Below are 26,898 nucleotides of genomic sequence, written 5' to 3' on the forward strand. Positions count from 1 at the left end.
CTGCCACCTTTGTCCATGTCATATCAGGAACTGTCCAGAGTAGTAGCAAAACCCCATAGAAAACCTCTCCTGCTCTGGACAGTTCCTGTCATGGACAGAGGTGGCAGCAGAGAGCACTGTGTCAGATCGAAAAGAATACACCACTTTCTGCAGGGCATACAGCAGCTGATAAGTACTGGAAGACTTGAGATGTTTAAATACAATTAAATTACAGATATATATTTATTTCTGGCTGTAGTACCCCTTTAATGGCTTTCCGTGTGTCGTTTTCTTGTCTGCTTTCTGCATATAATGAATATATGTTACACACACAGGTTTATAGCGTGGATTGGAGTCAGACAAGAGGAGAGCAGCTTCTGGTGTCTGGATCCTGGGATCATACTGCAAAACTAGTAAGGCAGCTGACTACATTGTTCAAAATTTTTGATGTGTTGTGATTTTTCTGCTTATTTATGCATGTGTATACCTGCATGAGCCTCTATCTGTTTTGTAGGATTTGAAATCGTTTAGGTCACATACTGTTAAAGTAGTACTGTCAGCCCCCCACCTTATTCTATCAAGGCGGAGCTTAAAGGGGTAGTGCGGCGGTAAACAATTATTCACAGAATAACACACATTACAAAGTTATACAACTTTGTAATGTATGTTATGTCTGTGAATGGCCCCCTTCCCCGTGTCCCACCACCCCTACCCGGAAGTGTGGTGCGCTATACATACCTGTCACGTGCCGACTCGTCTCGGATCTTCAGTCAGCGATGTCGTCTTCGGACGGCCGGGCCGAATCCCGCCGAGCGTCCCGAGTGCCGGCCGCTCTCTTCAGCATCATCAGATGCTCAGCCGCGATTGGCTGAGCACAGTTTGGCTCAGCCAATCGCGTCTGAGCAGCCGATGACGCGGCAGAGGGCGGCCGGCACTTAGGACGGACGGAGGGATTCGGCCAAAGACGACATCGCTGATTGAAGATCGAAAACGAGTCGGCACGTGACAGGTATGTATAGCGCACCACACTTCCAGGTACACGGGTGGGGGTGGTGGGACACGGGTAGGGGGCCATTCACAGACATAACATACATTACGAAGTTGTATAACTTTGTAATATGTGTTATTCTGTCAATAATTCTTTACTGCCGCACTACCCCTTTAACAGCATTTGGGCCCTATCACCCTGCCTTGGTGACACTGATCACCGATAAAATGAAACGAGAATAAGGGGGATGACAGTATCACATTAAGTCTTATATTAAGTCATATATGAGGTCATATATTAGTAAATCAGATCAGCAGCCAATGTTTTCCTACTATGTTTTATCAACTTACATAGAAAGCGATATGGAATGTGCTTTAAGAATAAAAAAATGTTGTCTTGGCCTATAGTAGCAGATGGGCAGGTACTTGCATGAACTTTTTTAAGGAGTGATACACTATTTTGCTAGGATATACCATTTTATTTGATGGAGACATTTGGGACCCCCATGATCCTTATGATGATGACACAGTATTTCCTTGCACAGCGGCACTCCCAGCCCCCTGCAGGGATCTGCTGCATAGCTCTACTGCAGATTTCTGCACAGTGGGTGGCCAGAAGCTTCATTATGTAGGAAAAGGCAAGAAAGGAACCGCAGCAGTTAAAGGGGGTTATCCAGCCTGTAAATGCTTAAAAGCCATCAATATTAGATTGGCGCACAATGATAAATTTAACTTCAAATGTTTCCCCCCACTTGGATTTGACTAAAGTCTTTTTTTTATAGTCACTCGGTCAGTACTAGTTTTCACCTGGCCTCCAAACATCCTGAATACATTCTTTATAGCCTATTTTTTCTTGGATCCATATTTTAGGCAGCACCACAGCAAGATCAGGTCATAACATACTGTGACCACAATGTTCTATAATGACAGTGTTCTCCACCTCTACATGTTGACTAAGAGCTGAGACATGTCCACTTCAGGACGTCCATGACAGGAAGCAATACACCACGGAATATACACATGAAAATGCCATGTGGACCTAGCCATAAGGTTCAGCTGATATCGGCATATCCATAAATGAAGCACATTCACAATGTTTTTTATATATAAATTCTCTGTATATGTGTCTGTCTGTCTATCTATCTATCTATCATTATCTCATGTGTACGCACACTAAAATGTAAATGTAAACCTTCCCCATAGCTAAGGCTTACAGATTGGGAGGACTAAAGATGAATGAATAACAGGTTGTCACATTATGACACATTTGCCCTTTTATGATGATACTGGAGTGTGTTGCATCCATGAAGGCTTAGTCTGTGTGACTTTAGATGCTTCCTGACACTTAGATGCCTTCAGGCACCAAATATTACGTGGACTGAGTATACATACAAGATATTTATTTGCAACCTGACGTAAAAATTAAGGCTGATGTAAATTTCAGTGAAGAGTTAAAGGGAATCTGCCACTAGGTTTATGGTGCCTTAAATTAGGGCAGAACAGAAATGCTGAACAGATTGGTATATTACTTACAACATTACATGATATGCTGGAGAACGGGCCTTGTGTCGCACCTCTCCCCTGGTGGCTGATTGACAGTTGTCTGCCTATACACAGTACTGTATATATTCACACGATAGACAGACAACTTTAAATTGGTGGGCAGAGGGAGCTGTTGCTCACGAATATTGAGGACTTCTGAGCACACACTTAATGTGAAGGACTAGTGTGCTGTGCTCAGAGCCCTGGCTACTCAGGAGGATATCTCCAAGTCAGTTGCACTGGACAATGTAAGTGATATATCATTCTGTTCAGTTTCATTATGCTACTCTTAGATGGGACAGCGTAAAAATATAGTGACAGAGTCTCTTTAAGGTGTGTCTTGTAAAGCCCATTCCGCTCACAGTTTGCAGGTATAGTATCATTGTATTTCTGTGTTTTCTTGGAGCCTGTCACCATACAGTTTCCCCCCCCCCATTTTGTTGATGTATGTTATAGTATCTGTCTGTTTGTAATAATTTCTTCTTTTTTTGTGTAGTGGGATCCTTCTGTTGGAAAGTCATTGTGCACCTTTACGGGTCATGAAAATATAGTTTACAGCACAATCTGGTCACCTCATATAGCAGGCTGTTTTGCATCTGCATCAGGTAAGCTAAAGTACTGCATGGTTTTGTCCACATTATAATAGTGCATATTATAATACATGAATATGCAAAAGAGGAGCCCGTGGAGCCTCATGTAAGAGTCTCAAAACACAGGACTAGCCAAATATCCCTCCGGGAAGGACCCAGCCAAGGGGTGGCTCCTGTAAGGAAACCACCAAATCCACCATATTAAGTGGCCCTATAAGTCAATGTAATGACAAGGGAAAAACCAAGGCCAGGTAACCATCCACATACAGCTGTTTCGGGGTGTTGCCCCTCATCAGTGTGGAGCAGGATTCTGGCTATGTGGGAGCAATGCCTAGTAGAGCCATAAGAGAAACAGATCGCTGATCTCAGGGAGACCAGCCAAATGACAACACCGCCGGCTGCTAGTGAAAGCGCTCAAATCAGTAAAGTCCTAGGTGCATTGCCCCCTGGGAAACATGAATATGCAAAAGAGGAGCCCGTGGAGCCTCATCAAAGAGTCTCAAAACACAGGACTAGCCAGATATCCCTCCGGGAAGGACCCAGCCAAGGGGTACAGCCTGGTATATGCCCCACTATCATTATTATTAAGTTTTCCATGTTTAAAGGAGAAGTCTGGTGAAAACTTTTTATTTAAGTATTGTATTGCCCCCCAAAAGTTATACAAATCACCAATATACACATATTACAGGAAATGCACATAAAGTGCTTTTTTCCCTGCACTTACTACGGCAGAAAAGGCTTCACTTCCTGGATAAAATGGTGATGTCACGACCTGACTCCCAGAGCTGTGCGGGCTGTGGCTGCTGGAGGGGATGATGGCAGAGGGATGCTCAGTGTCCCTCCAGTGCCCTGTGTCCCTCAGTGTCCCTGCCATCATCCTCTCCAGCAGCCACAGCCCGCACAGCTCTGAGATTTGGGTCGTGACATCACCATTTTATCCAGGAAATGAAGCCTTGATGCAGTAGTAAGTGCAGGGAAAAATGCACTTTATGTGCATTTCCCGTAATAAGTGTATATTGGTGATTTGTATAACTTTTGGGGGGCAATACAATACTTTACTAAAATATTTCGCCGGACTTCTCCTTTCAATCGGCGTTATATATATTTGCCACTAGGTGTCTCCCTTCACTTCATATGTGAACAGCTGCTGGGTGTCCACTTTCAGTAGCATGGTCAGCTCTCCTGTCACACAGCACCAAAGTCTCTGTAACCATACAGAATTTTTGCATAACAAAGAACATTGTCTCCTGGTACGTAGTTGATAATATAATTGGTATAATTTAATAATTAGCCTAAGTTAATTGCCCTCAGTTGATATACAACCTACATGATGAACAGGTGTCTTTCCTTGTGTGAGAGGGAGCATAGACCACAGATTGGCCATATGTACTGTAATAAAATTAAAGCAGGTAAATTGCAAAACTGCTTGTGATCGCATTCAGTTCACATTCGGTAGCAGAGAATCCTGGGGGTGCCCGCATTATATGGACTACTCTCTGGTCACACAGCACCAAAACCTCTGTAACCACATAGTGACATTAGACTCAATTGTTACATAACAAAGAGCATTGTCTCCTGGTAAGCTGCAGAGCTGATAATATGATTAGTAATAGTTAATAATATAATTAGTTAAAGGTAATTGCCCTCAGCTAATATACATCCTGCATAATGTACAGGTGTCTTTCCTTGTGTGAGGGCGCAAAGGGCTGGGACTTTCCTGTCTTTGGTCTACACAGAGTGAGCATGGACCACAGATTTGCCATATATGCATTGTTGATTTAAAGAGAATGTACCATAAGGTACATTGCTTTGGGTTTTTAACCTGAATGTATTGGCATCAGCATGAGGATGCTGGTGGCATGGTTTCTTCCACCCATTTCCAGTGCATACCGCCGGCTATTCCCGAGCTTCAGCCCGGCATGAAGCATCGGGGGGTGGACCCGTTGGCCCCCAGTGTGACGAAACAGAGATACCGTAACACTGGGCCCGGCGGGCCCACCCCTGGTGCTTCATGCCAGCCAGTGCTCGTGAAACGGGCGGCAGATCAAAAAAAGGGCCGCGCCAACAGCATCCCCCCACCAAATAAAATTTTAGCGATTGGTACACATAATTCACATATGTGGTGCACTATACAGACAACAATGCCCCCTATGAAGTCTTATTATTTCTGCTTATAAATGGCTGTCCTGTCCTTGTGTATAAATCCATGTGTCCACCAGGTGGCAGTGTAATAGTTTTGAATTAACCCTTTGAGGACCCGGCCCAAAATGACCCAGTGGACCACGCAAATTTTGATCTTAGTGTTTTCGTTTTTCCCTCCTCCCCTTCTAAGAGCTCTAGCACTTTCAATTTTCTATCTACAACCCATGTAAGTGCTTGTTTTTTACAGGAATAGTTGTACTTTTTTAATGGCGTCTTTCATTTTACCATAACATGTATGATGGAATCCCAAATATATTATTTACTAGAAAATGTACCCGGCGCTGCCCGGGTATAAAGTGTCAGTGCGTTAATTAGTTTTGTTCTAAGGTGCCCAGGAGGCCAAGCTAAAGGTATTGTTTCATCTGAGTTAATCAGTGGAATTAGTGTATACCTGTAGTGCATAGTTGGAGGGGTTCTGTATACCCACAATGTATAGTTTTTAGGGGTCTCGCATATCTGTAGTGCATAGTTGGGGGGGCTGTATACCTATAGTGTATAGTTGAGGGAGGTCCTGTATACCTGCAGTGTACAGTTGGTGAAGGTCCTGTATACCTGTACTGTATAGTTTGGGGGTCCTGTATACCTGTAGTATATAGTTGGTGCTGTATACCTGTAATGTATAGTTGGTGGAGGTCTTGTTTACCTGTAGTTTATAGTTTGAGGGTCCTGGATACCTGTAGTGTATAATTGGTGGAGGTCTTGTATACCTGTAGTATATAGTTCGGGGGTTCTGTATACCTGTAGTAAATAGTTTGAGGGTCCTGTATAACTATAGTATAGAGTTGGTGGAGGTCCTGTATACCTGTAGTGTATAGTTTGGGGTCCTATATACCTGTAGTATATAGCTGGTGGAGTTCCTGTATACCTGTAGTATATTTGGGGTCCTGTATACTTGTAGTATAGAGTTGGTGAAGGTGCTGTATACCTGTATTATAGAGTTGGTGTAGGTCCTGTATACCTGTAGTGTATGGTTTTGAGGTCCTGTATACCTGTAGTGTATAGTTTGGGGTCCTATATACCTGTAGTATATAGTTGGTGGAGTTCCTGTATACCTGTAGTGTATAGTTTTGGGGTCCTGTATACCTGTACTGTATAGTTTGGGGTCCTGTATACCTGTAGTATATAGTTGGTGGAGGTCCTGTATACCTGAAGTATATAGTTGGTGGAGGTCCTGTATACCTGAAGTATATAGTTGGTGGAGGTCCTGTATACCTGTAGTATATAGTTTTGGGGTCCTGTGTACCTGTAGTGTATAGTTTGGGGTCCTATATACCTGTAGTATATAGCTGGTGGAGTTCCTGTATACCTGTAGTATATTTGGGGTCCTGTATACTTGTAGTATAGAGTTGGTGAAGGTGCTGTATACCTGTATTATAGAGTTGGTGTAGGTCCTGTATACCTGTAGTGTATGGTTTTGAGGTCCTGTATACCTGTAGTGTATAGTTTGGGGTCCTATATACCTGTAGTATATAGTTGGTGGAGTTCCTGTATACCTGTAGTGTATAGTTTTGGGGTCCTGTATACCTGTAGTATATAGTTGGTGGAGTTCCTGTATACCTGTAGTGTATAGTTTTGGGGTCCTGTATACCTGTACTGTATAGTTTGGGGTCCTGTATACCTGTACTGTATAGTTTGGGGTCCTGTATACCTGTAGTATATAGTTGGTGGAGGTCCTGTATACCTGAAGTATATAGTTGGTGGAGGTCCTGTATACCTGAAGTATATAGTTGGTGGAGGTCCTGTATACCTGTAGTATATAGTTTTGGGGTCCTGTGTACCTGTAGTGTAAAGTTTGGGGTCCTGTATACCTGTAGTATATAGTTTTGTGGAGGTCCCGTGCACTTGTAGTGTATAGTTTTGGGGTCCTGTATACCTGTAGTGTCCTGTATACCTTCAGGGTTGTATTTACCCGTATGGCAGTGTTATTCAGTCACAGTGTGTCGGTATTGGTCATGTCTGGTATGAGGGTGTTATCTAGTCACAGTATGGTGGTATTGGTCAGGTCTGGTATAGCGGTGTTATCCAGTCACAGTATGGCAGTATTGGTCAGTTCTGATATGATGGTGTTATCCAGTCACAGTATGGCGGTATTGATCAGGTCTGGTATGACAGTGTTATCCAGCACAGTATGGCGGTATTAGTCAGGTCTTATATGACAGTGTTATCCAGTCACAGTATGGCGGTATTGGTAAGGTCTGGTATGACAGTGTTATCCAGTCACAGTATGGCGGTATTGGTCAGGTCTGGTATGGTAGTGTTATCCAGTCACAGTATGGCGGTATTGGTCAGGTCTGGCGTGGCAGTGTTATCCAGTCACAGTATGGCGGTATTGGTCAGGTCTGGTGTGGCGGTGTTACCCAGTCACAGTATGGCGGTATTGGTCAGGTCTGGTATGGAGGTGTTATCTAGTCACAGTATGGCGGTATTGGTCAGGTCTGGCAGTGTTATCCAGTCACAGTATGGCGGTATTGGTCAGGTCTGGTATGACAGTGTTATCCAGCACAGTATGGCGGTATTGGTCAGGTCTGGTGTAGCAGTGTTACCCAGTCACAGTTTGGTATAAACATATGTACATGTACTGTATAGTTGGAGTAGGGGGTCTACCAGTTATTACTGTGGATGTTGTGAGGCAGCTTCCCTAGCAACCATTGCTCCCTGTGAAAATGAAAGCAGGAATCCTATTGGTTGCTAAGGCTCCAACTGCCGTGTCTGCTGCAGCTAATTATATCACCTGTGTGTGCAGTGAGGAGATTTTCCCATTCATCTCTATGGAACGCCTCTCTTTCCCCTCCCCCTCCCCTCCTGTACATCTGGCGGGGACGGGACCTTCGCAATAACCTTCCCGGGCACCCAATGTATCTGTGTGCCAAATTTGGGGTCAAACGGTTCAGGCGTTTGGAAGTCTATAGAGGACAGACAGACAGACAGACAGAAGGACAGACAGACAGACAGACAGACAGACTTTGATTTTTATGATATAGATGAAGATATAAATAGGTGAAATCGTAAAAAAGAATGCAATATGGTAAAGTTTGGGGGGTTCCTGTGTCTACGTAATGCACTATATGGTAAAAGCGACATTATACAATTATTCTATAGGTCAGTCCGAACACAACCACATGCAGGTTTACACAGATTCTCTAATGTTATATATTTTTTTTAGGGTACAAACCCACTTGCCGGATCTGCAGCGAGTCTCCTTGCTGCGTTTTTGCAGCGAGACTCGCTGCAGATCCCAGCCCTATACTTTCATTAGCAGAGAAACTCGCAGCAGGGATGTACATCCTTGCTGCGATTTTGTCTGCAGCCCTCCCCATTAACCCCCTAGCCGCCGGACATTATACATTACCAGGTCCCCGTTCCTGCTTGCTTCGGGGCTCCCGGTGTCTTCACGGCCCGCCCGGCCAATCAGTGCGCTGAGGCAGGGCAGCGCACTGATTGGCCAGGCAGAACGTGCCGGGAGCCGCCGAAGCAAGCAGGAGCGGGGACCTGGTAATGTATATCCTGTCCGCCCCCCCTGCAGCCCCGATCGCCCCCCGCACCCTCCGGCTGCATGATCGCCCTCTGCACCCCCCGGCCGCACGATCGCCCCCCGGCCGGGGGCTGCGGGGGGCGATCGTGCGGCCGGGGGCTGCGGGGGGCGATCGTGCGGCGGGGGGGGGGGCGATCATGGGGCTGGGGGCGATCGGGGCTGCAGGGGGGGCGGGCAGGATATACATTACCAGGTCCCCGCTCCTGCTTGCCCCGAAGCAAGCAGGAACGGGGACCCGGTAATGTATAATGACCGGCGGCTAGGGGGTTAATGGGGAGGGCTGCAGACAAAATCGCAGCAGGGATGTACATCCCTGCTGCGAGTTTCTCTGCTAATGAAAGTATAGGGCTGGGATCTGCAGCGAGTCTCGCTGCAAAAACGCAGCAAGGAGACTCGCTGCAGATCCGGCAAGTGGGTTTGTACCCTTAAATGAAATCCTTTTTTTTGGCAATTAATTATAAATGAAATAGCCCTATGGTGACTCTTATAACAGTTTTATTTTTTCACCTATGAGGCTGTATGGGGTGTCATTTTTTCCGCCATGATCTCTAGTTTTTATTAATACCATATTTGTGAAGATCGGACGTTTTGATCACTTTTTATTATTTTTTTTTTATATATATAATGTAACATAAAATCGGTAATCCGCGCACTTTTTTCTCTCTTTTCGTCTACGCCATTTACCGTTCGCAATGACGCTTGTTATATTTTAATAGATCGGACAATTACGCAAATATATGTTTATTTGTTTATTTATTTTTATGTGTTTTATTTATATAATGGGAAAGGGGGGTGATTTAGACTTTTATTGGGGAAGGGATTTTGGGGTAGTGTAATAGTGTTTTTAATTTTTTTTTTTTTTACACATTTGAAGTCCCATTTGAAGTACTTTGATTTTTACACTGATCATTGCTATGCCACAGGCATAGCATTGATCAGTGTTATTGGCGCTCTGCTCATTGAGCCTGCCTGTGCAGGCTTAGTGCAGCAGATCGCCGATCGGACCGCATGGAGGCAGGTGAGAGACCTCTGGCGGTCCAGAAAGGATCTGTTTACACAAAGTTGAAATTGAGTGGATGGCCGCCATTTAATGGCAAATATTTGCTGTTATTTTAAAACAACGGCTGTTGTATTGAAATAATGGCAGTTATTTACTGTTATATGGCGGCCATCCACTCAATTTCAACATTGTGTGAACAGAGCCTTTCTGTGTTTTTAATCCACTCCTGGTTTTGGTTGCAATATGAGGACCACAATACTGACTGAAATATACGTAGTGTGAACCCAGCCTATGAAAGTCACTTGTTAATAATTTTATAGCATCTGTAGCTCATTTATTGGCAGTTGAGAAGTAGCATTATTAGATATTGAATTGACAAGAAATAGTTTCATAGTCTGGTGTAAACTAGAAAGGATATGTACCGGAGATTAGGAGGAATGAAGCAGAAATATGATGTGGACTACAAAGAGACGTAGTGCATACGGGAGGTATAATCCCAGTGCAAAATGCTACCTGTTCTCTACTGTGTCATCATTTGCAGATATAATATAAGGTAGAGAAAGCTGCCAATTGTGTTGGATATGATCTTTTATAAGTGCTATGTAAGAGAGGATTTACACTATGAATAACTTTAATTTTCTTTCTTTTTTTTATTATTCTGAGTTTATTGAATCTTCAAAACACAATTATAACACCAATACAATAACTGCGCAAATAATGAAAGCCTAAAACAGCAATGGAGCCACAGGCAGAAGAGAAGAGGGAAAGAACATTGATTTTCTTGTGAGATTTGCTTAGTGGTGGGATATAATAGGGCAGCAACTGGCTTGTCCTGTTTTAAAGTTGAGCAGCAAAGACATATTGTGATGACTAGATGACTGGATGTATTGGCTGTTTTGGGGCATTTTGACAATAGCAGGTCTTATGGCTTATTCCTGGTATGCAGTGGTTAGTACCAATTAAAGGTTTTCCTTTGAAGGATAGCTGGTGACAAGGATATAGGAATCCAAGATTCAATAAGAGGATGCACTGAACATGCAGTGCACCACAGCACATTGTATAGCTGCAGACCATTCATAGTGCCCATGCTGACCACTGCCCGGTCCTGAAAGTGGCTACAATAGGCATATGATTAGCAGAACCAGAAAAAACTGCACCAGGATGCACTGTGTGAAGCAGGCAAGCTGGCATGGTGATGCTATTGCTAGTGTTCTGCTGGGAAACCTTAGGTCCTGGCATTCATGTGGATTTAAGTTTGACAAATACTAACTACCTAAAGTATTGCGGTAGACCAAGCTCACCCCTAAATGGCAATGATGTCCCCGAATAAAACATTTATAGATTTTTTTTTTTTTTTGCATAAGACCAAATCCCCTACTATTACCATGGAGCAATTGCCACTGTAGGCCACATGAGCACATTACTTTCCCCCTATTAAAGTCCCTTTACTTGTCTGGTAAATCTATCTGGATTTATTTTCAAGAAATCAGTGCCCATAGGCTTCTATTGGGCACGGATACCCTTCAGGATTTTTCCTAAATGGTGTCCATGCCAGGAAATAGCTCTTGAAAACATAGGGTGTGTCCTGTATTTGTCCGGCACAGATGCTTCATAGCACCCTATGGAGGCATCCAGAATTCCGGACAGCTCTGGATGCACATCTGCAATCTGTGGAGAATTCCAGATGCATGGCATGGCAGTCTGGGGTAGCAGCAGGGAAAATACCGCCGGGTGCTGAAACTGACCTTCTACCTGTCCATGGTCCTAACCCTTTAAAGGGGTTGTCCGGCGAAAAAAAATTATTCACAGAATAACACACATTACAAAGTTATACAACTTTGTAATGTATGTTATGTCTGTGAATGGCCCCCTTCCCCGTGTTTCCCCCCACCCACGCTAGACCCGGAAGTGTGGTGCATTATACTCACCGCATGTCGTGTCGTCCACGGTCTCCGATCGTCAGCAGTGACGTCTTCTTCGGGAGCTTGGCGGATCTTCCCGAGTGCCGGCCACCCTCTGCAGCTTCATCCGAAGCTCAGCCGCGATTGGCTGAGCATAACTGGGCTCAGCCAATCGCGGCTGAGCGGCTGATGACGCGGCCACGTCATCAGCTGCTCAGCCGCGATTGGCTGAGCACAGTTATGCTCAGCCAATCGCGGCTGAGCTTCGGATGACGCTGCAGAGGGCGGCCGGCACTCGGGAAGATCCGCCAAGCTCCCGAAGAAGACGTCACTGCTGACGATCGGAGACCGTGGTCGGCACGCGACAGGTAATGTATAGCGCACCACACTTCCGGGTACACGGGTGGGGGTGGTGGGACACGGGGAAGGGGGCCATTCACAGACATAACATACATTACAAAGTTGTATAACTTTGTAATGTGTGTTATTCTGTGAATAATTTTTTTTCGCCGGACAACCCCTTTAACTGTACGCGCTATGATTGACTGGGTCAGAAGCTATGGGCTCCCCACCCTCACAATCATTCTTGTGGCGGAGACAGCATTATACATTATATATGCCACAACCTCACCTTTAAGTGTTGCAGCGCACTAGTGATAATACTTGTGCGCACGCAACACCGCTACAGCCGGTGACTGTGGTTTTTTTTGTCCTCTAATGTTTTCCTGAAGCTGCCTGATCAGTGTTTCCTGACTGCAAAAATGGCCATTGACGTGTGAAGAAGGGCTAATAGGGCAGGTGAGCAGACTACTGCCCCTTATTATTGATTCTACATTGGTAATAACACATATGGACCAGGTGGTTTTATTTTTTATACATAAGCACTTCTGGCATTTGTCCAAAAAGTCCCGTATGCCAGCATTTAGCACATTTTTGAGCAGGTTTATCTGATAACCCAGAATATTTGGCATCCTTGCCCCATCAGTCGCCTTTGTTTGTAGAAGAATCACACTCTTACAAAGTAACCCGCCACCTTGTTGCTAGGCACAGTGTTTGTATAATAAACTAATGGAAAGCTTAGAGTGATAGCTCTGTGACTATTTTATCCATATCTATAAAGAAGTAGAACATTGGATTTATCATGTCAATGGCTGTTAATGTAATTAAGCATAAGAGCGCTCTTCTCACCATAGACGCAGGAGCTGGTAAAAGGTCCCCACCATGAACTGCTCTTTTATCTTGATGGCGTGGCTAATAATAAACAAGACTGGATGATAATGTGGTACTTTCCATAGAAGTGACACAGTATCGCATGAACACACAGAGAGCAGGCGTGCTGCCGCCCAGACAAGATCTCTTTGTAGTGCTTGGGGACTAATTGGATGTAATCCCTAATTTAACTTGTCTGTTTCTAGGTTACTGATCTTTATGGCTTTCTAAGGTACAAACCACCCTGACATGGCCTCAGCATATTGTAATTAATAGATAATTGTTACTTTTGTTTCGGGGCCACAATAATGCTTCAGTGATTTTGTAGAAGAAATATAGTTTGCTTTTTATAAGTGAGGCTTGCTGCGCCCTTTGTGTTGGGCTATTTTAGATGGTTTGTTTTGTTAACAGATATTTCTGTACCACGCTCTTCAGCAGCATATTAGCCAAGTATTAGGCCCCCTACACACATCAGGTAAATTTCTTTGGATTTATCAGGAAATCTGGATAAATTTCTGGACCCATAGGCTTCTATTAGACACAGATACCCTTCATAGTTTTTCCTGAAGGGTGTACATGCCAGAAATAGCTCCGGAATTCCGGATGCATTGCATGGCAGCCTGGGCCAGCACTAACACCCGAGAAAGCGCTGATGCTGGACCTTTAACTGTATGCACTCCTAATCAAGAGCACATAATTAAATGCGATGATGTGATTTATAGGGCCGCCAGCCACTGGCACCTAGCCCTGTCAATCACTCTTATGGCCGGTGGCAGCATAATACCTCTGGCCACATAAGGCGCTACCACCCCCCAGCATTGTGGTGCATGAATGACATCACTTGCATGCACGAAACACCAGAAAAGTAAAGGAGAAAACGGAGGGGAGCACCAGGCGAGTATGATTATTTTTTTTCTCCTCCGTTCTTACGGACAGGAAACACACATGGTTTCCTGAAACTTCCTGAAAAACTTCCTGATCAGTGTTTCTTGACAGTAAAAGCAGCAAACAGTGCGTGTGAAACAGCTGTCACCTATCCATGTTTGAGCTGTTTGCGTCCTCTCTTGCTTTTTTAAAGTTAAAATTTTGTTAACTCCAGCTAATTGACCATTTAAATGCTGCTGTCAAAACTGATAGTCTCATTTAAATGGCGTTAAAAGCTTTCCCTGTTGGTCTAGGGGCAAATCGGGTTCTCAAGATTCGACTGTAAGAACAAAATCTTTTATACTTACCGGCCTCAGCGATGTAATGAGCTTGGCCCCGGGTCAGTGTTAGATTACTAGGGACTTCAGCAGCCTTTAGTAATCAAGCCCAGATAACATTGATCAATGCAGTACATATGTACTGCATTGATCCCAATGAACAATCAATGCATTGCTTTTAGGAGTCCCCTAGGGGAACTACAAGTTACTGTAAAAAAAGATAATAATCCCATCCCACAGTAAAAGTTGAAATCGACCCTTTTTTCCCATTTTATAAGTAAATAAAAAACCAAACATAATTGCTATCGCCGCACACCTAATCACCCGAGCTATTAAACTATTGGAATAAAAGTGATCAAAAAGTCGCATATACGCAAGCAAGCTACCGATAGAAAGTACAGATCGTGCACAAAAAATTACACCTAATACAGCATCATAGACCAAAAAAAAATAAAAAAAACAGCGTTATAAGGAGAGCGATAGAACATTCCATTTAAAAAAAAAAAAAAAAAAGGTTTTAATTTTCTAAAATCAATTAAAAGTTATACAAATTGCCTATTGTAATTGTACTGACTTGTAAAGCTCGTAGGTTAATACCAGTTTTATTATTATTTTCTTATATTTAAGACTATGAACTGCTAGTTGTGATGGTTTTTTTTCTTCTTTTTTTTTTTATTTAAAGCCATTCCTAGACTGATGTCACAGGCAATTTTAGAGCAGATAAGATAAGCCAGGAGCCAGAGAGGATGTGTTTCAGCGGTAGAGGACCTGATCAATGTCTAGCTAACAAAGAAACTCCGGTCATCTGGAAAATGTGATTAAAGAAATGACATAAATAATGGGGGCCTGATGCCTGAAAAGGATCCTGTGAGTCATTGTGCTGTTCCATCACAATCCCACTTTATTACCGGGAAATCAAAGTGCCACAAAGTTGAGAACACACAAATGTTGAAGCCGGCTTCCGCGTCCGTTTCCTCTGTCGCTGTATGTGAGCTTTTTGCATGAGCCATTTGTTTCCCAGTAACATAGTCATCCTAGGATTTCTTTCAGTTCTCGGGATTTATAATGAAATCTTGGTATGAAATTTTTTTAATTCTGTTTTTCTAAGATAGTTGGTGGCTGCAGCTTTTGTTTACATGAAATATTTGGCAGTTGAATAAAGAGGGTTATAATGGGCCTAGAATAGGGATGGGAAACCTTCAGCCCTCCAGATGTTTCCGAACTACAGGTACAATTGTGCCTGCACAGCCAAAGCATTAACCATGATATTGAGTAGCAGCTGTATCCGGTATTGCAGCTTGTCCCATTGGAGTGAATTGAGCTGCATGCTCCCTGTGCTCCTTACATTCCCTCATAAGGTTATCATGTGCCCTCCCCACATTCCCCTATAATAATACCATGCCTTATCTGCCCCAACATTCCCACTATAAGATTACCGTGACCCTCACATTCCCTTTGTGTGATAGCCATGCCCCTTGTGCCCCCCATATTCCTCCTATGAGATTATCATACTCCCTGTGCCCCCACATTCCCCCTATAAGTTTATTATGCTCTTCCAGCCACCCACATTCCCCCTGCAAGAATTACTATCCTCCTGTGTGCCCCACGTTCCCCCACACATTCCCATGCCTCTGCTGAGTGTAAGGTTATATTCACATGTTCAGTTTTTCTGGACCATATACTGTACGATGTCTGCAATCTTTATCCACAATCATTTATTTTTTTTTTTTGTGGATTAGCAAAGAAGGGAAAGGTGAGCATGTCTGTGACATGGTCGTAGCCATTTCTTTGGGGAATTGCGGATCATTGAAAATACGGAGAGTGTGGATAGTAATTTTGGATCCCTAATTAGAGACATGACATAACACCTTATTGCACTATATCAGCTGTAAGGCTACTTTGTGTGCAGCATCTTGTATTCTTCCACTGTAAAAACTCCCCTCTGGGACCACAGAGCTGTAAAAAGGGAAAGATTCAGAGCTTGCAGACTGCTGCACACAGCGCTTGTGGGACAGCCCTTAGGATGAAAGTAGCTGGTCGGTGACCTGTCCCAAATTACCTTATGGACAGTCTGAGCGGACATGGTCCCCCTGGGAGCTTTGGAGGTCAGTTGGGAGAGCACCATACACCTTAAATTGATGGCCGAACTATCAATGGTGTATATGTATAGGGACCTTACAGGGGAACGCCGACAATTTATTTTTTCTTTCAGATCGACTGGTGTCAGAAAGTTATGTAGATTTGTAATTTACTTCTATTTCAAAATCTCAAGTCTTTCAGTACTTATCAGCTGCTGTATGTCCTGCAGGAAGTGGTGTATTTTAGCAGTCTGACACAGTGCTATCTGCTGCTGCCACTGTCTGTGACAGGATCTGTTCTTGGTAGGAAACGTTTTCTGTGGGGATTTGCTATTGCTTTGGACAGTTCCTGACATGGACAGAGGTGGCAGCAGAGAGCACTGCGTCAGACTGGAAAGAATACACCACTTCCTGCAGGACATACAGCAGCTGGTAAGTAATGAAAAACTGGAGTTTTGAAATAGAAATAAATTATAAATCTGTATATCTTTCTGACACCAGTTGATCTGATTTAAGCTGATTTTTTTTTGCTGTGTAGCCCTTTAAGAATGCATTTGTTAGTCATAGTGGAATATTTAAATGGAAAATAGGATGTTGAGGATAATCTATGTGAAAACTGTATGTGGTACTTTTGTATTTTCCTCATTAAAGGGGTTGTCCAGCGGAAATCTTTTTTTTTTTTTTTTTTTTTTTAAATCAACTGATATCAGAAAATTATAGATTTGTAATTTACTTCTGTTAAAAAAAAGCTCGTCTTCCCATAATTATCAGCTGCTGTATGTCCTGCAGGAAATGTTTTATTTTCACTCTGACACAGAGATGTCAGCCTAGCAAGAATACGCCACTTCCCGCAGGACATACAGTACCTCAGGTAATAAGTATGGGAAGACTTAAGAAGTAAATTACAAATCTATATAACTTTCTGACACTAGTTGATCTGAAAGGAAAAGCCCTTTAAAAGTCAAACTGCAAAAATATCAGGAAGTAATATGAGAAGCTGCAGAACAGTTAGTCTTTCAGAAAAAGACGTATGCCATGTTACATAATAAAAAGCACTCCTCTAACCACTGAAGAAGTGCTTGTTTGGGTTTGCATAGTCTAAGGCTAGGTTCACACTGCGTTTTCAGCATCCGTTTAACGGATCCGTTTTTTTTAACGTCCAGAAAAATAGGGTCAGCAACGTTTTTTGGTCCGTCAAAAAAAACGGATCCGTTTTTTTTTATAATGGAAGTCAATGGAAAAACGGATGCACACAAATGAATCCGTTTTTTGCAATCCGTTTTTCATGCGTTTTTTGCAAAAAATGCGTTAAACGGATGCTTAAAACGCAGTGTGAACCTAGCCTAAGCACTACATGTCCACATGGAGAACAGGACTGGAATAGAGCAAGGCAACTGCAGAAGGCATTGTTGTTGGAGAGGTTTGAATGAATAACTATCCACAGGTAATTGAAATCCATTTAATCCACCTTTTATAGCATTTGGAAGTGCTGTTCCTCCATTTACTACTTTAACTATTGTGACCGTGGAAAGGTATCTCTGAAATTTCCCTTTAGAGACTTCTCTACACTTTTAAACATCATCACTTTCCATATTAGTTGTCTAAGCACTCAAACAAATAGTAGGCTTGAGGGTACTTTAATCTAAAGGACAATATCAGCAAATGGCGTCCTATCTGGAGGATGCTTAGTGCCGTGCCTCTGGCAGGAGTCTTCCATCAGTTAAGTAATGTGAAGAATAACTGAGGGCAGTGAAGTGAAAGCTTCCAATCTGGATTTTTGTGTCACTTGTGTAAAGTTATAACTGCTGACACGCACCCATGTGAGTATCTTTCCGTAATAATATGCTGCTAACTGTGTTATCTTGTAAGGTGGGGTCATGTCAAATATACCCCATAATCTATCTCTTCTCGACTTCACTTTTGGCTAAGATCAAGTGTAGTATCTGTTCTTATCAGTTTAATATCTGATACGTCCCCTATCTGGGGACCATATATTACATGAATTTTTACAACAGGGAAATGGTAAAAGAGCTTGCTCTGTCCTCTCCAGGCATTGACCTGGTATTGCAGTGATTCCAGGTTCTAGGTTGCCTAAAAACAGAACCCCTAAAGGGTGCGCAGCCGCACCTCTGAAACGGCATTGCAAGAAACACCCCCCAAGTTGGGTGTGCTGCTGCACCCCAAGGTTTAAGGCTTTGCATTGCTAATAAAAGTTTGTTTGGTAAACACTTGTTTGTCTCTGGCAGCCTGTTGCCATGGCAACAAAGTTCTTTACCACTAGCCTGCCAGGGCAGGGCTTGTGATGTCATCAAGGCTGTGCTGATATATACGGCTGATAGAAAGACTAGCAGTTCATCTGCAGGCAGGCAACCAAGCAGGTAGGCTGGTCGGTTGCTTGCCAGCAAGGAAGACGCAGGTAGGTGCAGTTTAAACCATTTATGGTGCGTTCACACCTACAGGATCTGCAGCTGATTTTCTGCAGCAGATTTCATTTAAATAACTGAACATAGCATCAAATCTGCTGCAGATCCTGTAGGTGTGAACGCACCCTTAATTTGGATTCTTTGGGGGCCAGTGTATGCTTTTGTTAATACGGCTGCACTGATGAGAATTCACCATAGTTTTTCTTTAATAAATAGTTATCAATGTGTAGCTATCCATACATAGATTAGATACATATAGACTGATGGATGGAGAGGCAGACAGATTCAGGTAGACAGAACGAGGCAGGAAGACAGACAGAGGCAGGATGAGACAGACTCTCAATAATAATAAAAAAAATCTGTTATCATCAGTTTAATATCTGATACGTCTCCTATCTGGGGACCATATATTGAATGGATTTTTAAAATCGGGAGATGGTAAAAGAGCTTGCTCTGTCCTCTCCAGGCATTGACCTGGTATTGCAGTGCTTCCAGGTTCAGTGCACGAAATAAGATAAAATAGACCCCTAATCTAAGTTTCGTATTTACCTTTCTGTTCTTTAGAGTGTGAGAGGAAACCGGAATACCTGGAGGAAATCCACAAAAACACATATTTAATAAACCCCTAGACGCACCAGGACATTACTGTACTTCCTGGCGTTGCTAGAGGAGTTCAGAGGGGGGGGTCTTGCGTCTATTAGCGGGCACGGTCCGATCGCCGTGTCCGCTAATTAGACATTTAGATGCAGTTTAAATGCTTGCTGTCCCCCATCTTTGGTGGTATAGTAGGGGGATTGCCCCCCCCCCCCCGGGCGCGCGAAGCAATCGTGGAGGAGCGATCCCCGCATCTTTATCGGGCCGGGGTCTGCGCCGTAAAGCCGCTGATCCCGGCTCAGCACTCTGTTGCTCCCGGCTGTATCCGCGAGCAATAGAACACTGATTTCATGGATCCATGTAGTATATCTATACTGCAGAGATCTCACTGAGAGATCAGAACAGTGATACTAGAAGTCCCCCGTGGGGGTTCTAGTATGTGTGTGAAAAGTAAAATTATAATTTTTTTAATAATAGAAAATCCCCTCCCCTAATAAAAGTTTGAATCGCCCCCTTTTTACTATTTTATAAATAAATAAAAATAAATAAATAAACATTCATGTTTGGTATCGCTACGTGTGTAATCGCCTGAACTATTAAATTATTATATTCTTGATCTTGCATGGTAAGCTGAAAAAAATTACAAAGTGCAAAATTGCGCATTTTTGGTCACATCAAATCTAGAAAAATTGTAATAAAAAGCAATCAAAAAGTTGCATATACGCAAACAAGATACTGATGGAAAGAACACATCATGGCACAAAAAATTACACCTCTCATAGCCCCATAGACCAAAGGATAAAAGCATTATAATAATGGGAATAGAGCAATTTTAAGGAACATATATATTTTTAAAAGGTTTAAATTTTTTAAAAGCCATCAAATAAAATAAAGGTTATACAGGTTACATATCGCCGTAATCGTACTGACTTGAGGAACATATATAAGAAGTCAGTTTTACCCTAGGGCGAACGGCATAAAAACCCCAAATAAAAAAGCGTCTCTTTTTTCCTTCAATTTCACCACACATATAAGTTTTTCTGGTTTCACAGCATATTTTAGGCAAAAGTTTCGTCTGCCATTGCAAAGTACAATTAGTGACGCAAAAAGTAAGGGCTCATCTGGGTCTCTAGGTGGAAAAATGCACGCGCTATGGCCTTATATACACAAGGAGTTAAAAAGGAAAGCACAAAAATAAAAACTGGCTGTGGCCCCTAAGGGTTAACTTATCAAAACTGTAAGTCATAGGGATAAGTGACTTTACAAGAATCTATAGACACACTATATAAAGAGTAAACCATGCACCAGCACAGTATTCTAGGGGTATAATATGACCATCATGCATTCAGTTAGGAAACATAGATTTTTCTAGGAAATTGCCTCCTCTCCAATGCGGTATGATTTTCATCAAAATGCTTCTAATCTATCACTGGAATAGGCGGGATAGAGCAGTCTGGGCATGGAGACTGCACTGACTGTGTCACAAACATTGTTTTAGGGTGGGTTCACACTTAATGGTTCCGCAGCGGATTTCACGCTCTGAATACGCAGCGAAATTCTCTGCAGATCCTTATCTGTCATTTTCAATGAGAATCCACACTCACAGCGGGATTGTCATCAGTATGTAAAAGTCAGCCCCCTTAATCCCTGCGGCCCGGTACATACATTACAGCCCGGTATATACATTACATACAGCCAGTGTTAGGGGAGTACTCAACCATGCAAGGTGTAAATGAGGCCTTCGGTGGAGGGCAGAATTTTATGCTTTGCCCCAGATCAAAGTGGGCGGACAGCAGAAAAACAGAAACTTTTTGCAAATAACATGTTCCACATTTAGCCTCTACGTTTTTATTTTCTCCTATACATAACTAACTTGTTTTGTAGCCATAACTTAGCTCTTTCTGGAAAGACACCTGGTCCCTTTCTACTACAATATTACAGATTCTATGTGTATGTCATTTTAACCGAATCCATTGAAAAGGCTAGCATACTGTATCTACTTTACGCAATGAGCTTCACCTCTGGTGCGCTGGCCACCCCACTTTTGTGCTTCCTTTGAAAGTAAAGCATTGTGATGTGAGCTCCCAGTAACTGCAGGTATTTAGTGAATGCTGAATGTGGCCTTCTTGGCTATTGTACAGATTGCTGCACACCTTCTAAAACAAGCCGCGAGTCTCAGCTACTGATTGTCGCTCTATTCTCTTTTCCGCCGCAGTTTTTTTTTTTTTTTTTTTTTCTTTTCCCACCCACCCGTGTGGAGCACTTTCAGTAATTCAGAACCGTTTTGTTCAGGAGCGTGCTTGAACAGCTGCAGTGAACGTATGCAAAAATAACAGGGCGAAAACAAGTTATGATTAGCAAGACATTATTTTCACAGTGGAAATAATAGAACAATCAAGTTTTAAGGATAGATAAATATGCATGAGTGTGCTGTTGACATTCTACAATACTCCGAGTCATTTACAAGAGTCTACCATTAGTCTCTCATCTGCTCATTATAGGACATTCAGAAGACTTCCTTTTTTGGGGGCAGATATGATAATTAGAGATTTTCTTTGCCACCTTTGACATTGTGTTAGCTGGAGTCAAAAATATCTCAGCTCATGTTATAACCTTTATTTTACTGTTTATGATAAGGAATAATTGAATAGACTAGAATAATATATAGCTGTATCCGAGATTTCCTTATATAATAGGACTGTTCAGGGTTTACAGCTCCTATGCTGACTTTGAGGTTACAGATCACAAAGAAAACTCAGTGCCGCTGATAAGTACTCATCAGCTGCTGTATGTTCTGCAGGAAAAGGTGCTGCCACCCCTGTATGTGACAGGAACTGTCCTTACTAGGAAAGGTTTCCTGTGGGGATTTGCTATTGCTCTGGAAAGATCCTGACATAAACAGAGGTGGCAGCAGAGAGCACTGTGTCAGACTGGAAAGAATACACCACTTCCTATAGGACATGAAGCAGCTGATAAGTACTGGTTGAGATTTTTAAATAGAAGTATATTATAAATCTATATAACTTTCTGGCATCAGCTGATTTAAACAAAAAAAATTACTGGAGTACCCTTTTAAAAGGAACCTGTCACCCCGGCACCCAGAGCAGAGCCCGCCCTCCCCCCTGGCTCCTGAATTTGGTCCCGCCGCAGAGGAATTGCTGTGCGCTTAATATGTAAATGAGAAGACATGAGTCCGACGTCTATAGGAAATGACTGGTACTTTGGACTCCTCTCTTCTCGTTTACATATTGAGCGCCCAGACCGTCGGGTAGCAATTTCTCTGCAGCAGGATTGGCTTCAGGAGCAGTACCGGCAGGAGCGGGTAAGTATCTGGGGTTGTACTGGAACGTCGGGCGAGCTCTGCCCTGGGTGCCGGGATTACAGGTTCCCTTTAAAGGAAATGTTCTTAAAATAAACATTTTTCTATTTTCCTTTTCATATAAAACAGTTGCAGGTAGATTTTTCCCCTTTTGCAGCATGTTTCTTGCGTGATAAATTAACTATTAAACTATTTAATTGAATTAAGAGGCTTTAGAAATAAATTGGATTGAGAAATCAGTTCAGAAATAGAAGAGATGTTAATTGCCTGATTTTTGTAGCTTAAGGCTTATTTAAGATGTACTGTTATTTCCCATGTATAAGGAAAAGTGGTGTTGCTTCTTTACTTGGATTTGCTGTTCTGCCTGTTGGGGCAGTATAAACCTTGATTTGACTAGGGACAGAGCCTGAAAATACAATATACTATTATGAGCGTTCCTGTATGACATTGGCTTATAAGGACATCAATATTTTCTAACGTTATTCATATCCTAATTAAACAATTTACTTTACTAGTTTTTTAGCATCAAAATCTTACATATCCTGTGAATGAATGCACTGATTGAATAAATGTATGTCAGCGTCTCCATTGGTTCATAGCATTATAGAGATTCTGTGCTAGTGTGAAATAATGCCCCCCCCCAAGTGTCATTTTTCTCCAGGATCCTGTGTCCCCCACGGCCACCAAAATTTTATTCAGCCAATCCTAAGACAGGACAGTGCCAGGGCCAGTGATTGGCTAAGCGGGTTGTCACTCTCGAGACGAGTGGCTACCCACTCAGTCAATCACTGGCCAAAGCACTGTCCCGTCTCAGTCAGTGATTGGCTGAACGGGCTGCAATCAGCAGCGGACACCGAAGAGCCAGAGCAGGACATCAAAGTGCGGAATGTTGAGAACACCATTTTTTATTTTTTGTTTTTAGATGTGCAGCCGCCATCTTTCCAAACATGCTCAAGTGCAGTACTGAAACAAACTTTTTGCAAAGTTCCGAACTACTCTCTGCTTGGGAAGTTAATTTTCACTCATCTCCAATTTCTTTACTTTTGTACTGTAATGGAAGAGCCTTGTACTTGTCTGTGGATCCACCATTCTGGTTCCATGCAAAACACAGCCCTAATATAGCTGCCGCCTTGATTCCTAAATCTTGTAACATTTAAGAGTGCTACGTTTCTCATCTTACTATCTTTTTTTTATTTCAGGAGATCAGACGTTAAGGATATGGGATGTGAAATCACCTGTATCTAAACTAGTCATCCCTGCTCACCAAGCAGAGATTTTAAGTTGTGATTGGTGCAAATATGACCAGGTAAGACATTGTAAATGTACCAGAACTCAATGTAATGTAAGGAACAATGTAAGGAACTTGACTTTGTAATTGTCCCCTCTTGTGCATAGATTAAGGGGGAACCATCACTTTTTTTTTTTTTAATCAGATTGTTTTTATTAACAGTATTTTCCACACACAAAAAGCGTGTCTTTTTCTGTTAAACATACAAACAAAACAGACCCCCCACCCTCCCCCCACCCATCTTAAAGTAACAACCCCCCTCCCCCCCCCCGAACCAACTTCCCTATCACAAAGGGATAATAATAATTGTATGAAGGCAACAACATTGGTTAGGCTATACAGATAAAAACTATTATCATAAAAATAAGATCATAAAGTGCAACTCTCCTCAGTATCATCCATTAGAGAACAATAAGGCACAGTGGTATGTTCAAAGACCTGGGTATGAGCCTCCCTATCTTGAGCCCAACAGTCCCGTCAGGGCACTCACCATCAGGATAACTCAATCATCTACCGTATAGTACCTCTCCTCCCTCCCCGTGTCCCATCACGGCGAACAGTTGCCGCAGTCTGGTCTGACAATAATAAGAGGGCTTCCATTGGATTGCGTCTAAGATTTCTAGACTGTATACCAGGTGCATCGAGCCAGGGGCCCCATATACTTTCTCATTTCTTGGATGCCTTTCTTTTCTGATATTCCCCTTTTTCCAAACGTATAACCTCATTAAGTCTGGCTACGAGTTCCGTGATGGTGGGCGCACTCGCCTGTATCCAGTGACGGCCAATTTATTTACGTGCCTGGTATAGAATTCTGCATATAGCCAGCTCAATACCAGTAGGCTCATCTTCCTCAGGTATCAGACCCAGTATACATTTTAGGGGTTCCACTGGCACAGCAACTCCATACACCCTTCGTATGAGGGCTACAACCTCCCTCCAATAACCCTCCAGCTCAGTGCAACTCCACATCAGATGAATAATATGTGCGTCAGCTTAGCCACAACTAGGGCAATTGGAATCAGCACGCACCCCAATCCTATGGAGAAACTTGGGTGTCCTATACACCCGGTGTAGTAAGAACAATTGAGAGGATCTATGTGTCTCTGATACAGCCAATTTGGGAGTTAGGGCAAGTATATTTGTCCATTGTTCGTCAGTTATTGGGCCTATATCTACTTCCCATTGCTCCTTAACCACCAGGGGTCGTCGTGAGAGGTAGGCCTCTAGCAGTTCCTGATATATTAGAGATATCAGACCTTTATAGAGTCTGACGCAGTGAGAACCGTGTCAAGTATTGGTGGTGTGGATATGGTGACTGGAGTCCCACCAAACTGTGCCTCCAAGGCATGTCGTAATTGCAAGTTCCTATAGAAGGCAGAGTGTGGTAGATCATAGTCGGCCTGGAGCTGGGCATGTGTTTTTAGGGTTCCCTCACTATACAGTTGTGAAAGTGTATGCACCCCTTTTGTATCCCAGAAGGTAGACCCGTCTAGAGTGCACAAATGAGGAAAATCTGCATTATGCCACAGTGGGGTATATTGAGTATAAGACGTACAATTTAAGAAGGATTTAGCCTGTGACCAGACCTTTTTGAGCATAGGCAACAGGAGAGACACATCCGGCGGCCTTGTTTGAGACGCTATTTCTAGCAAATATATAGGAGTTCGCCCTTCAGCCACACTTAGAAACAGTATGCCCGTGGGAGCCATGTTCCCCAATCCTGCCCATCCTCTGAGCTGTTGAAGCTGCGCAGCCAAATAATATAGATAAGGGTTGGGTACCGCCAATCCTCCCCGATCTTTACCCCTCTGCAACGTGTCTAACTGAATTCTAGGTGTCTTCCCATCCCATATCAGTTCTCGAAACAAGGACTGAATGCGATTAAAATATGTCATAGGCACCCATACTGGTGCATTATGCAATATATACAAAAACTGCGGCATCTGTATCATTTTTTGTTAAATTAGACCTACCTACAAGCGATAGGGGAAGCTTGTGCCATATCTTTATCTTACTAGCCGACCTCACCATTAGAGGAGACAGATTTAGTGATAGATATTTAGAAACATCCGAAGTGACCTGCACCCCCAAGTATCTGAATTGAGAAACAACAGGGACAGTTGCATCCAACAACCGGAATTGTTCCGGGGGAGCATCCAAGGGCAGCAGCGCCGATTTGTCCCAATTGATTGTCAACCCCGAATACCTGCCAAATACAGAAAGAAGGTCCATGACCAGTGGTAGGGAACTCGCTGCATCCCTCAGGAACAGGAGCATGTCATCAGCGTACAGTGCGATGCGATCCTCAATCCTTACATGTCTAAAACCCACCACACCATTTGAGGCCCGAATCATGCAGGCTAGTGGCTCAATAGCCAATGCAAAAAAAAAAAAAACGGGTAGAGGGGACACCCCTGCCTAGTACCCCGTTGGAGGAGGAATGATTCGGACAGCAGACAGTTGTCGCGCAGATGGCTCGGTATTAGTTTAATCCACGAAATGTATCTAGGACCGAATCCCATGTGAGACAGCACACATCATAGGTATTCCCACTCGACGCTGTCAAATGCTTTGGCAGCGTCGAGTGAGAGCATCGCCCGCTGCCCCTCCCCCCCCTCAATTGGCGCCTGCAAATTAAAGAATACACGTCGTATATTATCTGCAGTGGATTTTTCAGGCATAAATCTAGTCTGGTCTCCATGGACCAGACCCGAGATAACCCGAATCAGTCTATTGGCCAGCGCCTTGGCTATGATTTTGATATCTACACACAATAGTGAGATTGGCCTGTATGAACCCATTTGTTGTAAGTTTTTGCCCGGCTTTGGAATGAGGACTATTATTGCCTCCCTCATAGAGGCAGGCAATATTCCCTCTGCCGTGGAGGAGTCAAAGGTGGCCAAAAGTTGTGTCAATAGGCACTAACTGTGTAATTTAAAGAATTCACTGGGCAAACCATCTGACCCAGGCGAGCGTTCATTGGGAAAGTCTTGTAATGCCCCCTCCAACTCCTCCACTGTCAGGGGATCATCTAATTGTTCCCTCTGTGCCT

The 26,898-nt window shown here is 43.1% G+C and overlaps 1 protein-coding gene, 1 non-coding gene and 1 pseudogene across 4 annotated transcripts in view; all 3 read left to right on the plus strand.

Moving 5' to 3' along the window:
* PEX7 (peroxisomal biogenesis factor 7) overlaps positions 1-26,898 on the plus strand; it is a 155,690-nt gene that overhangs the window by 26,727 nt on the left and 102,065 nt on the right. For all 3 annotated transcript variants that reach the window (XM_069973729.1, XM_069973730.1, XM_069973731.1), the window contains exons 4-6: positions 315-392; positions 3,005-3,113; positions 23,758-23,864. In XM_069973729.1, the coding sequence (XP_069829830.1) occupies positions 315-392; positions 3,005-3,113; positions 23,758-23,864 (294 nt within the window). The remainder of the gene's footprint in view (positions 1-314; positions 393-3,004; positions 3,114-23,757; positions 23,865-26,898) is intronic.
* On the plus strand, positions 18,123-18,317 carry LOC138796141 (U2 spliceosomal RNA). Its single transcript, XR_011363749.1, has one exon. It is a non-coding gene; the product is annotated as a U2 spliceosomal RNA (small nuclear RNA).
* On the plus strand, positions 18,977-19,156 carry LOC138796175 (U2 spliceosomal RNA; annotated as a pseudogene).

This window comes from Dendropsophus ebraccatus, chromosome 6 (assembly GCF_027789765.1).
Source record: "Dendropsophus ebraccatus isolate aDenEbr1 chromosome 6, aDenEbr1.pat, whole genome shotgun sequence".
Lineage (NCBI taxonomy): Eukaryota > Metazoa > Chordata > Amphibia > Anura > Hylidae > Dendropsophus > Dendropsophus ebraccatus.